Source organism: Euleptes europaea, chromosome 15 (assembly GCF_029931775.1).
Source record: "Euleptes europaea isolate rEulEur1 chromosome 15, rEulEur1.hap1, whole genome shotgun sequence".
Classification (NCBI taxonomy): Eukaryota; Metazoa; Chordata; class Lepidosauria; order Squamata; family Sphaerodactylidae; genus Euleptes; species Euleptes europaea.
Genome location: NC_079326.1, coordinates 58686684 through 58703448, shown reverse-complemented (window position 1 = coordinate 58703448; position 16765 = coordinate 58686684). Strand labels below are relative to the sequence as shown.

The 16765-nt window shown below is 46.9% G+C and overlaps 1 protein-coding gene across 1 annotated transcript in view; it reads left to right on the top strand.

Moving 5' to 3' along the window:
• Positions 1 to 16765, top strand: part of ERBB4 (erb-b2 receptor tyrosine kinase 4) — a 428412-nt gene that overhangs the window by 280427 nt on the left and 131220 nt on the right. Inside the window, exons 17-19 of the mRNA XM_056861238.1 lie at positions 3438 to 3570; positions 13453 to 13575; positions 14006 to 14104. Coding sequence (XP_056717216.1) covers positions 3438 to 3570; positions 13453 to 13575; positions 14006 to 14104 — 355 coding nt within the window. The remainder of the gene's footprint in view (positions 1 to 3437; positions 3571 to 13452; positions 13576 to 14005; positions 14105 to 16765) is intronic.

Here is a 16765-nt window from a genome sequence, read left to right as displayed (position 1 = left end):
AAATACAGAGAAAGAGTGGGACTGAATCCTGAAGATCTCCACAATCCAAATGGGGGTTGGAAACAGAATTCTTAGTAAGATCACTCTCAGAGGCTGGTGGCGAAGAGGGCCCTGGCAACCCTACTTCAGCCACAACCTGGAGGCTGGCCACCCTACTGGCAATCAATCCTGTGGCAGCTAGGCCTCAAAGGTCACTTTACTCTTGTACTCTATTGCCTGTTTTAATATTGCAGCCAAGAGAACAGATGTTCCTTCCCCAGCTTTCCTTCACAGACCAGAATTTTGTCTCTCTTCCACATCCATAAAAGCACTTAGTAATAGTCTGCGGGAGTAACTGGGCTCCCAGGCCTGACTGTGGCCACTCCAGAGGGGCAGGAGACATTTGATGCTTTGGAAGGGCTGGGCAGGCAGTACCTGTCCCCTGTTGAGCAGCCTCATGCATCTTGTAATGGCCGCATCCGACTTTCATCTCAATTTCAGGGTATGCAGGAGTAAGTAGTTGCATTTACTGAGAAGGAAAATATATTGCGTACATGGAAATGAATTATTCCCTTCTCCTAGGTGAATACCTCATCCCCTTGCCAGCAAATGAGTCAGAACTGGTCTACTGAAACACATAAGCACGTGAAGCTGCCTTATACTGAATCAGACCCCTGGTCAGTATTGTCTACTCAGACCGGCAGCGGCTCTTCAGGGTCTCAGACGGAGGTCTTTCACATCACCTACTTGCCTAGTCCCTTTAACTGGAGATGCTGGGGATTGAACCTGGGACCTTCTGCATGCCAAGCAGATGCTCTGCCACTGAGCCATGGCCCCTCTCCATGACTCTCCAGGGTCTCAGGCAGAAAAGGGTATTTCACATCACCTACTTGCCTAGTCCCTTTAGCTGAAGATGCCAGGGATTGAACCTGGGACCTTCTGCATGCCAAGCAGATGCTCTACCACTGAGCCATGGCCCCTCTCTATGACTCTCCAGGGTCTCAGGCAGAGGTCTTTCACATCACCTACTTGCCTAGTCCCTTTAACTGGAGATGCTGGGGATTGAACCTGGGACCTTCTGCATGCCAAGCAAATGCTCTACAAACTGAGCCACAGCCCCTCCCCTTTTAAGTATTCAACTGGCAACTTGCCCTGTTAAACGAGTAAAAATTATTATTGTGATTACTGTAATAACAACAAGAGCCACCAAGCGGTCTCCCATTCAGCTCTTCTTCAGCAGTAGACCACCTGGTGCTAGAGACCCCCTCAAGTGTGATCGGTGTGAATAGTAAGACTTGACCTGGGTAGGGAGTTAATTGTCTTATTTTCCCCTTGTTGGCAAAAAGTTGCTGTTCTTTGCTCTTAACTTTTATAGCGCGTGCAGCGTCGCAATAATGAGTTTATGAGCATTGGTGTTCACAGATGCTCCAGTGTCTGGGTGACCTGGACAGATGCACGGGGACTGAGGTCAACCACCGTCATTAAAATGATGCACCCAGGGAAGGACTGTGTTAATTAACTCGTCCCGTGCAGATTCCCCCCCCCCCCAGCATCCTAAGACATGAAACACTCCTGGCATTGGGAGGAATAAATGTTATGGGTCAACTGGTAACATCTATCATTTGCAGAGATAAACAGCAATTACTTTGAAAAGCCAAAAAAAAAAAAAAAAGATTTTCTGCACTGTTAAACTGAAATCAGTAGCAGCTATTTCTAGTGACGTTAGTGGCAATAGATATGAGGTGTTGGAAATGCTAAATGCAACGAACATCCAGAGGCTAATTAAGTTAATTTGCACAAAATCCAAAAGATCTCGGGTTGTGCCAACACAGGGCATAGGCCTGGGGCATAGATGCAACAAAAATATCCCCCTTTGAAAATAGCCGTGCTTGGCCAGGGCCTGATGGAGCTCTGGAAATTGTACATCACTGGTAAGGCAGAGGACAGAAATAAAGAGAACTGTAGTAGAAAAGGGCAAGAGTCCAGTAGCACCTTAAAGACTAACACAAATATTTTCTGGCAGGGTATGAGCTTTCGTGAGCCACAGCTCACTTCTTCAGATACGAAGTCTTTAAGGTGCTACTGGACTCTTGCTCTTTTCTTGACTTGATGGCACTTTTCACCACCACCCACATTTTTTGTAGCGTCAGAAGATCTCTGCGAAAAACCTTCGTATCTCTGGTTCTTCTGACCATGATAAATGGACCCAGTGGCAAACTACAGTAGTCTAGCAGAGCTTTCCTCCTGTGGCTGCAGTGCCAAGAGGTATTGCACCACACTTGAGTTTCCTTAGTCAGATGTGTCCCAGAACCATCCAGGGGTGGGGGCCTGAGGAGACTGCACAAAGCCCTAGAGATCTAGGCTGGCGCCTGAAGGCATGTTGCACAGTGGTACCGCCTGGTTTCCCTTACTGCGTCCCACAGAATGGATAAGCTGAGCTTCTCCACTAGTCTCTTGGGCTGTGTTTTGGTTTCAAGGACCAGGCTTCCGTGTAGAAGGATGAGCTCCCTTAGAAATTTCAGTAGAAAGTTTGGGAGAATGAAATATATGCATTGAGCAGGAGGTTGAACTAGATGGCTGTATGGCCCCTTCCAACTCTATGATTCTGTTCTATGAAATATGTATTGCATGTATTTGAACATGAATAATTGTCCTGGGGAAGGGAAGGGAGCATGCTGTAGCTCGATGTTGTCAGATCTTGGAAACTAAGCAGGGTTGCTACTGGGAAGGGAGACCACCAAGTTAGACTTTGCTGAGGGAGGCTATGGCAGACCACCTCTGCTTCTCACTTGCCTCGAAAGGTCCTTGCCGGGGTCTCCTTAAGTCAAGGTAATAGTCCTGGAGGAGAGGGGATTTCAAACATATCACTAGTTTGGTTTTGGCTTAATTCTATCAAAGTTTGATCTGAGCCTCCTTTCTGTTGGTTGGTTCTTATAAGCCAGCAGCCGACTTGCGGAGATAACCACTCTCAGAGTAGATGGCATGAAGATGCAAATTGTGGTTTTTTTCTTTCCTTGCATGGAAGCAGGGCCACAGTCCTAAGTGAATTTGTGGCTCTGGTGACACACTCTTCTCATAGTCAGGTCACTCAGCAGCGAGTCGTTGTACAAGATGGCACATAGCCGGGGCTTCTCGGAGAGCAGCATGTGCTTCATCACCTTCCTTTCCCCATTAAATGTTTCACTTCTCCTCAGAGCAAACACTGTTTGTCTGCCTTTCTGTCCACGCTGACCCTTCCTCTCCTCTCTCACCTGTGCATGAACGCCTACGATTTAAACAAATTCAGAACAGACGTAATCGCTCGAAATGTCGTCACAACCATAATTGTGTTCCACGTTATTTACAATGTGACTGTACTAACGTCACCGTTTCCCGTAAGTGTGCCCCACGATTAATGTTGAGCATAAGCGCAACCTTCTTCCTTCCACTCACCGTTGCTGTCGGCTTTCGATTTATAGGACCCCCCTGATTGCTGCTGGAGTGATTGGCGGACTCTTCATCATCGTCATTTTAGGCCTGACCTTTGCGGTTTACGTGAGACGCAAGACCATCAAGAAAAAGAGGGCCTTGCGACGGTTCCTGGAGACTGAGGTAAAGAGGAGTTCCTTCTTTCTGCAGAGAAATGCCTGACGCTTTGGAAAGCCATTCTGTCTCTCATTGCTTGGATTGTTTTCATTCTCCCATGCATATAGGAGGGCTGAGGATAAAAACCCTCCCTGTCTGAATTCCTCCACAGAGAACGGGGTTCCACTTTGCCTGGTCCTATTTGCCAAGCAGCAGCAATTCATTAGATTCAGGACAGGAGTCCACCCTTCTGTTTTTGAACTCCAGGCTGCGGCGCAGAGTGGGCAAACAGTGTCAGCTCAAGTTGGCCTTGCACTGGGAAACCTTTTGCAGTGTTGTGGCTCGAAGGCAACCAAATAGGTAGAATGCATGAGCCGCAATCCTGAGGATGCTTTCCTGGGAGTAAGTCTGGGACCTTCATATTTTCGGGACCATCCTCCTGGTATACCTCCCGAAGAGCATTACGATCATCTGCTAATGATTTACTGGTGGTCCTCGGCCCTAAGAGTGTGCGGCTGTCCTCGACGAGAGCCAGGGCTTTTTCGGCCCTGGCTCCAGCCTGGTGGAATGCTCTGTCTGATGACGCCAGGGTCCTGCGGGACCTTAAGGAGTTCCACAGGGCCTGTAAGTAGAGTTGCCAGCCTCCAGGTAATAGCTGGAGATGTCCTGCTATTACAACTGATCTTCAGCCGATAGAGATCAGTTCCCCTGGAGAAAATGGCTGCTTTGGCAACTGGACTCTATGGCATTGAAGCCCCTCCTCAAACCCCACTCTCCTCAGGCTCCGCCCCAAAAATCTCCCACCGATGGCAAAGAGGGACCTGGCAACCCTATCTGTAAGACAGAGCTTTTCCTCCAGGCTTACAGTTGAGGGCAGCCACGGATATTACACTGCTGGCCTCCCTACCCCCCTTACTATGTGCACACAGGATCGACCTGCAAGGTTGCCTGCCTGTTTGCTTGGCCAGTATGATTGGATTGTTGCGCCATCTTAGGATTCTGTTTTTTTTAATTGGGTTTTTATTGGAATAAGTTTTAATATTGCTGGTATAAATTTTAAATGATGTAACCCTCCCTGAGCCGGCTTTGGCCAGGGCGGGCGGGCTAGAAATCCCCAAAATAAATAAATAAATAAGCCCAACTGAATAACATAGGACTCACTTATGAGTAGACCTGTTTAGGATTGCTCCCATAGATCCATCAGAGGAGGTGTCAGGATCCTTGCGTACTGACCAAAGAGAGGCAGCTTGAAAGTCTGTGGCAGCACTTGGATGCCGTGGAGTGGCAACAAGCACAGAGACAGAAATAACCTGGTAGCTCTCGCCCCCGGATTCTCAGATTTGCAGAATCGCTGCTTCCTGGGCAGCCCCTGCTTGGCAGCAAAAAACAAAAACAAAAAACCTGACACATGATTCATGGTGCATGCCATAGATGTGGCAGTTTCAGTGCCCTCCCATGTACTGTGGATGCTACTTCTATGCAGTAGTTATTAGTTGGGTGGATGTGTTAGTCCAACAAAATTGGAGTCCAGCAACAACTTCAAGACCAACACGATTTTCCAGCGTGGGGGCTTTTGTGAGTCAAAGGTCACATCAAAAGGTTATCTGACAAAGTCAGCTTTTGCTCACAAAAGTCTGCACCATGGAAAATTTTGTTGGCCTTTAAGGTACTGTGTGTGTGTGTTAAGTGCAGTCAAGTCGCTTCCGACTCACGGCGACCCTATGAATGAAAGTCCTCCAAAATGTCCTGTCTTTGACAGCCTTGCTCAGATCTTGCAAATTGAGGGCTGTGGCTTCCTTTACTGAGTCAGTCCATCTCTTGTTGCTTTAAGGTACTGCTGGACTCAAATTTTGTTGGGCTGCTTTGTGTTTTGCCACTGGTTTCATTCCCTTGGATAAATTTCTGTCTTTTTTCTGATGGAAGGAAGGTAGGGTGGCCATTTCCAGGATGGGGAATTCCTGGAGATTTGTGGGCAGAGCCTGGGGCAGGTGGGGTTTGAGAAGGGGAGGGGGCTTCAGCAGGACACAGAGCCCTAACCCTCCAGAGCCGCCATTGTCTCCAGGGGGACTGATCTCTGTCGTCTGGGGATCAGTTTTAATTCCGGGAGATCTCCAGGCCCCACCTGGAGGCTAGCAGCCCTAGAGGAAGGCTAAGTAGAACCCAGAGCAGAGTGCATCCCCGGGGACAGAAGGGGAAGGTTGGGAACAAAGGGCAGTCATCCCTTGTGTATTTAGAGCTTTTGTTGTCCTGTTGACATTTGGCTAGGCTGCCTCCACTTCACAATGCTCAGCCCATACCGAAGATTTTGAGATGGGCCTGCAGCTAGGGTTGCCAGGTCCCTCTTCACAACCAGCGGGAGGGTTTGGGGGTGGAGTCTGAGGAAGGCAGGGTTTGGGGAGGGACTTCAATGCCATAGAGTCCAATTGCCAAAGCGGCCATTTTATCCAGGGAGACTGATCTCTGTCACCTGGAGATTATTTGTAATAACAAGAGATCTCCAGCTAGTTCTTGGAACTTGGCAACCCTACCTGCAGCCCATCATTACAAGCCGCCCCAAATAAAAGCTGCAAAGAACACAAAGCCCTTAGAGGAAAGAGTTTCTAAATTGCTTAATCCCAGATACACTTAAGGTACTCGGGATCGAGAGACAGCATACTTTTTTTTTAAGCCGCAAATTCTGCTTTCCTCGGATAAAATGTCCAGAGAAGCTCGGCACTAATTGGGGGGGGGGGGAGCAAAATTTCAAGAGGGCTCGAGGCCCTTTGAGGCCCATCAATTAGAAACAGGTTTCCCAGGAAGGTTCAGCAACCTGCAGCTCCCGTGCTGACAGCAACAGAATAATTCGCAAAAAAATGAACAGCTCGTCGCCAGAGCGAGATTCACCTGCCATCATGAACCTGATCCCAAGAAGACAGATAAGTTGGATATTCATTCACGGGAGGAGGGACGTGCTCCTCCGGCTGGAAAATCCACGCGTGGACGCAATTAAAGCTCAGGTCTCTGTTCTTGTCAGGCCGAGATCTTCCTCGCAAAGAAACCTTTCTGCCTGACTGGCTGTGTGATGGGGGAGGCTCAGTGAAAGTCGGGTGTCCCAGATCAGACCCTGAAAGGCCTCCTGCAGCTCTAAGATAGTGTGCTTCCCTTCCCAGGGCTTTATATAATAATTGCTTTCACTTCAGGTTGAACGCTGTGAACCTGAGGTGGCCAAGTCACGTGTCGTTTTCAAAAATGTCTTTCCGTGACCCCACTGCGGAGGAATCTCAGAAAATGTTGCTTCTGGGGTTGCTTCTCTTGTTCAAGCCGGTCCCTAAATTTCCAGTGTCCAGCATACAACTTATTCATGGTACTTAATAAACGAATTGGTCTATAATTTGCAGGCTCCTCTCTATTACCATTCTTATATATAGGGGTAATGATAGCAACCCCCCAATCACTAGGAATTTCCCCTGTTCTATCAATAGCCATAAACAAGGACGTCAAAAGTGAGACCCACCCTTCTAATTTTTTTCATTAAATCAGCTGGAATTAAATCAATACCTGGAGCCTTCCCTGTCCTCAATGTTTCAATCAACTTCCTAACCTCAGAAGTTGGGTTGCCAGGTCCCTCTTCGCCACTGGCGGGAGATTTTTGGGGCGGAGCCTGAAGAGGGCGGGGTTTGGAAGGGGAGGGGCGTCAGTGCCATTGAGTTCAATTGCCAAAGCTGCCATTTTTCTCCAGGTGATCTGATCTCTATCGGCTGGAGATCAGTTGAATTATCAGGAGATCTCCTGCTACTACCTGGCAGTTGGCAACCCTACTCAGAAGGGTCAACTGGTGGCCATATTGGCAACTCCTCTGTACAAACTAAAGCGGAATCCACCTGCTCTTCATTGTCTTCTCTTGTCCATAGAGCTTTCTGGTGGGGAACTTTGCCCCTGGTGGAAAGATAGGGTTACCAGGTACCTCTTTGCCAGCGGCGGGAGGTTTTTGGGGCAGAGCCTGAGAAAGGCAGGGTTTGGGGAGGAGAGGGACTTCAGTGCCATAGAGTCCAATTGCCAAAGCAGCCATTTTCTCCAGGGGAACTGATTTCTATCAGCTGGAGATCGGTTGTAATAGCAGGAGATCTCCAGCTAGTACCTGGAGGTTGGCAACCCTATGGAAAGGTCTGTTGGAGGGATCTCTTAAAGGGCCAGGTTGGCAACCCTATTCTGTTAATACTGCAAAGTGTCTTGCTTAAACCCAAGCTGTTAATAAGGATTCCTTCCTCACAAGCTTTTCTTTTCAGGACCCTGTAAAGATAGGAGGGAAACTGCTAGTGCGAGAGTTACATCCAGGGTTGTCAACTCCAGGTTGGGGAATTCCTGGAGATTTGAGGGAGGGGCCTGGAGAGGGCAGGGTTTGGCAAGGGGAGGGGCCTCAACAGGGCACAATGCCGCAGAGTCCACCCTCCAGAGCAGCCATTTTCTCCAGGGGAACTGATCTCTGTTGTCTGGAGATCAGCTGTACACATGAACACATGAACCTGCCTTCTACTGAATCAGACCCTTGGTCCATCAAAGTCAGTATTGTCTGCTCAGACTGGTAGCAGCTCTCCAGGGTCTCAGGCAGAGCCTTTCACATAAACCTACTTGCCTGGTCCCTTTAACTGGAGATGGTGGGGATTGAACCTAGGACCTTCTGCATGCCAAGCAGAGGCTCTGCCACTGAGCCATGGCCCCTCCCCTAATCCTTGGAGAACTCCAGGCCCCCACTTGTGTAATGCCCAGATATAAGGGCTGGTATAGAACATTATGTATTCATACGCACACATATGGAAGCTTTGGGAACGTTGGCATCCACAACTATAAGAGGCCAACAGATTACATTGCTTGCTTGGTATGGCCTTTCACCAGTAGAGAGCTCTGAATTACCTCAAACCTCAGGAATGTGTTTTCTACTTCCTAGATCACAAGACCTAGCACTTGCTTAGAGACGCCTTCGGACAATATCTGTAGGCTATGCTAATTAATGTGAAGTAGACACCTAATGAGTATTGGTGCTTTTGTGTATCAATCTGCTTGTCAGCAGCTATAGGCCTGCCCCATCCGAATGCATAAATGATACTGAGCTTCCTTTGTTCTCTGGTGAATAACCCTGCATCTTATCTTTGGTTATTTCACCCCAGGTCTGTGTTTAGCTAAATAAAGAACTCTTGCTTTTAACCTCCTCCTTGTTGTCTATCATTGGACTATATATGACAACCAGGCACTTCACTTGGAGGCTGGCAAAGCTAGCTTGACTTCTTTGCTCAGAGCGGCTTTTGGAGCCTAGGATAGGGAGGAACAGATAGAAACACAATTTGAGTTTGATTTACATATTGAACTAGCTGTTTTTAATATATATATAGTCAGCCTGTTTTTATCTGCCTTTGGGATGGCGTGATCTGCAAACTTACTAATGGTTAATAATGCGGGTTGGTTAGAACCCATAAAACACAATCTGTATCCTAGATCCCCTCCTTGCTTATATAGGGAATGGTCAGCATACATCTGGGCACTGGAAAGTTAATTAAGGGAAGCAGAGTGCAGAAATTATTGTGTCAGGCTGATGTCTTGTGGCTTTGCTCTTTGCTATTTGTTTTTGTTCTAGATTAATAAAGTAATTCCCAGCTCCCAATAATTTTTGCCTGCACAGCGTAGTCTATTCAACTAATTAAGTAGTCCACAATGTTCACAGAGGCATGATAATGGCGCTCGAATGGCCACGCGCACGGTGCACTCCGCCCTGCAAACAGACGCTTGGAAACACTGCAGCAGTTTCCAACCCAATTTGAGCCTTTAATTATTTTTTCTTATCCTGAGAGAGGACAAGCTATTTGTCAGCGTTTAGACTCCTTTTCTCATTTCTGTTATATGTAAAATCCCCGGCCCAGAGCAGTGCATGTTTCTAATCAGGAGATGAGTGTAACAAATAAATACGTTATCGAATGATGCTCTGACCGAGAACTCTGCTGTCTCACTTTGTTGGGTTGCAGTTGACAACAGAGGGTATTACACCATAACATCATTATTATTGTCCACGGTTAATTACAAAATGCTGGAAATCCTTTGTTTGGTTTACAGCTCCACTCCCTACTTTTTGAGACTGAGTGTATCATGAACATATATGAAGCTGCCTAATGTGACAGAAGTTGGTTTCAGGTAGCCGGCTCAGCCTTCCATCCTTCTAAGGTCGGTAAAATGAGTACCCGGCTTGCTGGAGGTAAAGTGTAGACAACCGGAGAAGGCAATGGCCAACCACCCGTAAATATAGTCTGCCTAGTAAACGTTGGGATGTGACATCATCCCGTGGGTCAGTAATGACCCGGTGCTGGCACAGGGGACCACCTTTACCTTTTTAATGCTGAATTAGACCTGGAACCTTCTGCAATCAGAGCAGAGGCTCTTCCACTGAGCTGCACACCCTCCCCTCGCGCATTGCCATTTGAGCACCATTATCATCTTCAACAGAAAAAGTGTCTCCACTATCAAAGCACCCCTCCATCATTTTTGTTAAATAGAGGGATCCATTTCAAGCAATAGGAAGTGGCAGGCTGGCACTCATTGTGCCCACTCTCTGGCAATGCTGAGAAGTCTCTTTCAGGTTGTGCCATTCTGGCCCTCTGGAGAAACTCACGGCAAGGTAGAAAAGCTGAGGTGATAAAAACTGAGGGGTGATATGAGAACCATCTTCAAGGACTTGAAGGGCTGTCATGTAGAGGAGGGTGCAGAGTTGTTTTCTGTTGCCCCCAGAAGGTCGGACCAGAACCAACAGGTTGTAATTAAATCAAAAGAGTTTCTGACTAATCATTAGGAAGAACTTTCTAACGGTTAGAGTGGTTCCTCAGTGGAACAGGCTTCCTCGGGAGGTGGTGAGTGCTCCTTCCCTGGAAGTTTTTAAGCAGAGGCTAGACTGCCATCTGTCAGCAATGCGGACTCTTTGGCCTTAGGCAGATAATGAGAGGGAGGGCATCTTGGCCATCTTCTGGGCATGGAGTAGAGGTCACTGGGGGTGTGGGGGGGAGGTAGTTGTGAGTTTCCTGCATTGCGCAGGGGATTGGACTAGATGACCCTGGTGGTCCCTTCCAACTCCATGATTCTATGAAAAGCCCCCAGGTGATAGATTCATCCTCGTGTGATAGCTGGTGAGTGTGTGTTGTGGTGTGCCTTCCCAGGGCACTTGAGAAAGAAGGAGGAGAAGGTGCCGAATTTCCCCTGCCCTCAAGAAGTTCATGGGAAGTCTCAGTAGCAATAGGACCTAGAAAACACGGCGGGCTGGGTTCAGATCCAGCATTGCATGCGTGAAAAGTCGTCCTCTCCACACATTCATCGCCCAGGTGAAAAGCACCTGGATCCTGAGGTTGTGTCCATTCTCCTGTGCCCCACCTTCTCCTCGACCGGTGCCCCACTGGAAACAAGGAGCATGGCTCGCGCACTTGTGGTTGCATGGATTGGCAAATAGCTGTTTATTGGATGAGTTCATAAGACCCCAATGGAACCAGCAAGATTTGTTAAAACATTCTGAGCGAAGCATCTCCGAATCTGCACGGCCGTCCTCTTACCTGCACTTTGGCATGTGCTTAACATTAATCCGGGTGAGCCGTGTTAATAGATTCGAGTCCAGTCAGACCTTAGAGGCCAACAAGATTTTCAAAGTATGAGCTTTCGAGAGGCAAAGCTCCTTTCATCAGATAATATAAGAGCTTGTCACTGGCACATACATAAGATTTTTGAGTAGTCCTTGGGTGGAAGAGGAGTTCAGCGTTACATCATTAAACCAACATAGTTTAAAATGCTGTTGTACATGTTTTGTATGTTAGGAGTAAAAGACAGTGGCCATTTTTGAATGGTCAATTTTGACGCTTGCTCAAAGCTCTTTTTTAAAATGTGACTTTAAAAATGCCTTTTCACGGTCCCAACGCAAAAGGAGAAGTTCCACTCCCCCCACTTGCCTGCTCCTTTGTTCCTGTTTGCATAGTAATTAGCATATGCATAGCTAACGCACCTCTGTTGTTTTGCATGGTTCCTTGAGGGATATTCTTCGCGTCAAACTCCAAAGGTTGGGTTAACTGGGCTCTTTAGTAATGCCAAGAAGGAATGCCCTGGCTTCGCAGTCACTTCCGGAATAACAGTTCAGCGTGCAAAATTTTTAAAAATATGCGGGGCAATTCAGCCTGGAATGCTCTGCTAATTACCATGCAAAAATGGCCAGTATGTTAGGAAAGTCATATGAGATAGTTAATTCAATGTTGTTGTGAACCTAGGGTTGCCAACTGCCAGGTACTAGCTGGAGATCTCCTGCTATTACAACTGATCTCCAGCCGATACAGATCAGTTCACCTGGATAAAAATGGCTGCTTTGGCAATTGGACTCTATGATATTGAAGTCCCTCCTCAAACCCCGCCCTCCTCAGACTCTGTCCCAAAAATCTCCCACCGGTAGCGAAAAGGGACCTGGCAACCCTGAGTGAACCAATGATCCTGGTATCCATGTCCTTGAATCCCTACAAAACCCCTGGATTTTGTGTATCCAAGAACGTGATTAAAAGGTGCCCCCCTGCCATGTATGCTGAGATTCAAAGAGTGGTTGTAGAGCCCTTAATTTCTCCAGGCCTTCCCTTTCACTTTGTGTTCAGCGTCAGATTAATCTTGCCTGCAGCTCACCTGCATTTCAATTAATAGCCTCTTTGGAAAAGACGGGGCCTGTTTCTCAATGGATTGTGCCGCTCTGAATAAAAACAGGCACAAACAACTAAAACCCTTAAATCCTAGATTTCAGAATAACGTATTGTAATGAGTTTCAGAGGGCAGGCCATGTTGGTCAGCAGTAGAACAAGTAGATTTGAGTCCAGAAGCACATTATAGACCAACAGGATTTTCAGGGTATAAGCTTTCAACAGTCAAAGTATGTGACGAAGGGAGTTTTGTCTCTCAACAGCTCATACCCCAAAAATCTTGTTGGCGTCGAAGGTGCTGCTGGACTCAGATCTAGATCTTGTAATAAAAATCTTTTTTGCCCCTAAGATTAGGGTTGCCAGGTCCTTCTTCACCACTGGTGGGAGGTTTTTGGGGCAGAGCCTGAGGAGGGCGGGGTTTGGGGAGGGGCTTCAGTGCCATAGAGTCCAATTTCCAAAGCAGCTATTTTCTCCAGGTGAACTGATTTCTATCGGCTGGAGATCAGTTGCAATAGCAGGAGATTTCCAGCTAGTACCTGGAGGTACTAGAGGGGCTTCTAGAAGAGTACAGCTTGGAAGATTGAAGGGTATCACTGCACAAGCTTTTGAAGTTGTTTGCTGAAGTTCCACCTTTCTCATGCCAGGAAATGAATTTTAAACGTGTTGTAATCTTATTTCAGACGAATTGTTTACTATCATCTAGCTAAAGTAAAAAATGTATCAGTCCCCTCAACTTCAGTAGGAAACTGAAGCACGTTCTTTACTTGCATTCATCAAACTTAATGAGGCTTAATTTGTTTAACTGTGCCTAGATCATGCCTATAGTAGGTGAAATACAAAGCAGTTAAGATCCAGAGGAGAGCACAAGAGAGAGACGGGCTGTAGCAGTAGTCGGTGATTTCACAAATGTTTAGTGTTACAATGGGAGTTTGATTTTAGCTAACCAACAAATCTTTAGCAGTAGGAAAGAGTAGGAGTCCAGTAGCAGCTTAAAGACTAACAAAATTTCTGGCAGGTTATGAACTGCGACTCATGAAAGCTCCTACCCTGCCAGAAATTTTGTTAGTCTTTAAGACGCTACTGGCCTCCTACTCTTTCCTACTGCTAGTGACAGACTAACACAGCTACCCATTGTGATCTATCAACAAATCTTTGAAAGTAGCCTTTGTAGGGTCTGCCATTTTCCACTCCAGCTTCCTCCCCCCGCTATACAGTAACCATCCATGTTGTTTTGCAGCTGGTCGAACCCTTGACCCCAAGCGGCACCGCACCTAACCAGGCACAGCTTCGGATCCTGAAGGAAACGGAGCTCAAGCGTGTGAAGATCCTTGGATCTGGGGCCTTTGGAACGGTGTACAAGGTACGTCTTCTCCCATAGGACTAGAACTCGGGGGCATGCAATGAAGATTATGAGCAAAAGATTCAAGATGGACAAAAGGCAGTCCTTCCTTACTCAACAAGCAATTAAATTGTGTCATTCACTGCCAGTGCTCGCAGTGACGGCCACAAGTGTGGTATGGTATGTTACTGTTTAAGACATTGTTTCATGTGTTAAGTGTGTTAAGTGCCGTCAAGTCGCTTCCGACTCATAGTGACCCTATGAATGAAAGTCCTCCAAAATCTTTGACAGCCTTGTTCAGATCTTGCAAACTGAAGGCTGTGGCTTCCTTTATTGAGTCAATCCATCTCTTGTTGGGTCTTCCTCTTTTCCTGCTGCCCTTAACTTTTCCTAGCATTGTTTCATAGATAATAACTATTTGGGTTACTCTCCATTTTTTCCACGATTTTAGGGTGTTTGGGTTCCTGAAGGAGAGAGCGTGAAGATTCCTGTGGCAATTAAAATCCTGAATGAGACCACCGGTCCAAAAGCCAATGTGGAATTCATGGATGTAAGTAGCAGATATGTAGTCACCGTGATTCATGTCCTAAAAATGGCTAAAAAAATTCATTCTATAATGACAACTTTTTTTCTCTTTCACTTAGTAAATTGGATGAAAAACTTGTCATTATAAAGTCCATTTTGTAACATGGCTTGGCATTGCTGGGGTAAAAAATTCCCTAAGACTTTGTCAACATCAAATGGACTGGAGATCCTGGCCCTTCATCCAGCTGCTGTTCATGGGTCATGGCCAGAATCTTTCTCTAAAAACTCTGTTTTCATCTGAATTTGTGTGGGCTTAGAGTTGGAAGGGACCACCAGGGTCATCTAGTCCAACCCCCTGCACAATGCAGGAAACTCACAACTACCTCCCCCCACACACACACACACAGTGACCAGAAGATGGCCCAGATGCCTTTCTTCTCATCATCTCCCTAAGGTCACAGAATCAGCATTTCTGACAGATGGTCATACTCTTAAAAACCTCCAGGGAAGGAGAGCTCACCACCTCCTGAGGAAGCCTGTTCCACTGAGGAACTGCTCTGTTAGAAAATTCTTCCTAATGAATGTCAAACACAAGGCCCACAGATTTTATCTGTTCTAACCAGTCATTCATTGTTTCTCAGACTTTTTGAATTTCCCCCAAATCAGCATGAATAATCTGTACTGCAAGTGAGCAGGTGGAATTCCTCATATGTAGTTGTAGAATCGTAGAATTGTAAGGGACCACCGGGGCCATCTAATCCAACTCCCCTGCATAATGCAGGAAATTCATGACTACCTCCCCCCACACACCCAGTGACCCCTTCTCCATGCCGAGAAGGTGGCAACAAAAACCCCTCCAGGATCCCTGGCCAATCTTGCCTGGAGGAAAATTGCTTCCTGACTCCAAAGTGTTGATCGGCATTTCCCTGGGCAAGTAAGAAAGGGCCACAAGAGCCAAACACTGACACAACCCTTCCTGTCCTCCCTCTTGTTATCTAAGTTCACAGAACCAGCATTGCTGACAGATAGCCATCCATCCTTTGCTTAAAAACCTCCAAAAAGGAGAGCCCACCACCTCCCGAAGAAGCCTGTTCCACTGTGAAACTGCTGTGTCAAGAAGTTCTCGCTAATATTTAGCCAAAAGCTCTTTTGATTTAATTTCAACTCGTTGGTTATGGTCTAACTTTTTGGAGTCATAGGCATAGTGTCAGCTGCTCCGTCCAAGGACTGGAATACTGCTCCAAACACTGACTCAGGGGACAGGCAGAGCGGAATATTCTGACGTATTCCAATACCCATGTACAGAGAAACTCCCTAAGAAAAAGCAGCCAATTGGAAATTTGGGCCATGAGGGTGGGGCACTCATTTGCTCAGCTCCAATAAGGGGCAGAGAGGGTCCTCTACCAATAGACATTCGATACACTAAGGTCCAGGTGGCTGTTGGTGCAGCGTGCAACCACCTGCTTCTAGATCCTTTGCCTCCCAAGAACGCTGCATCTCCATTCCAGGTATCCCATGCTTTCCAAGGGAGCCTGGCCCACCTTTTCAGAACCGCTACACCAAACCATCAGTCCCATTTCAATTAGATGTTGTTCGTACAGTTTTGGCAAGCCATCGGTACTTAAAAACTTGTATGATGTATATAATAAGAAGGTATTACATAATTTCAGAGGGTGAGCCATTTTGGTCTGCAGTAGAACAGCTAGATTTGAGTCCAGTAGCTCCTTAAGACCAAGAAGATTTTCGGGGCATAACCTTTCAAAAGTCAAAGCTCTGGCAAAGGGAGCTTTGGCTCTTGAAAGGTTAAACCCCGAAAATCTTCTTGGTCTCTAAGGTGCTACTGGACTGGAATCAGGGTATTACACAAACATGTCGTTTTCTGTCCTGTTCCAAGCAAGCCCGTGAAAGCCACCTATCAAAGGGCGAAAACGCATGGTCGCTTTAGCCTCTTTTATTCCCTGTTTCAGCCAGGATTCAGCCAGGATCGAAAGCACGTTCAGCAAAAATGCATGTGTTTGATCCTGGCTGATTCCTGGCTGAAACAGGGAATAAAGGAGGCTAAAGCGACCATGCGTTTTCGCCCAAAACAGGCATCCCCAAAGATATCTCTGAAGGGAGTGAAATGTTTGCTGCAGTATGCCCCAGGGACCTCAAGGCCTGCCGGGTTCATGTTTGGCAGGTCGAGAGAGAGCAGGAAACAAAAAGAGACCCCATATTCCTACTCTTTGTTACACTCTTTCATTAAGAGGGGAGTGGAAGTCCTCCTCCATGATGGCCTGGCATTTTTTATCCCCGTTGGACTGGCATTTTTTATCTCCGTTGTCCCCAGCATATTTGCATGGAATCCAATTACAACCAAATAGAGCAGAACGGGTTCATCACTGTGGTCCACGTGTCATGTCATCATTATTCAGAAGGAGCAACTTGAAAACCCGGCCATGTTCGTCTCTGATAGAGCGGCACAGGTGTGGATGTTTCCACGGTGGATTGATGAACACCATCAACGTTCATTAGCTATCCCGATAAACAGTGTAAGGTCAGACGTGTCATAGAGTCATAAGAAACAACAGGAGGACGGTCACCCCCTGATATCCCACCACTGAATACTAAGGCTATTTCTGCATGGGAGGTTTTGCCTTGGATTCACTGCTCTCTAGAGGCACCTTTTCCCCATCCAAATCCTCAA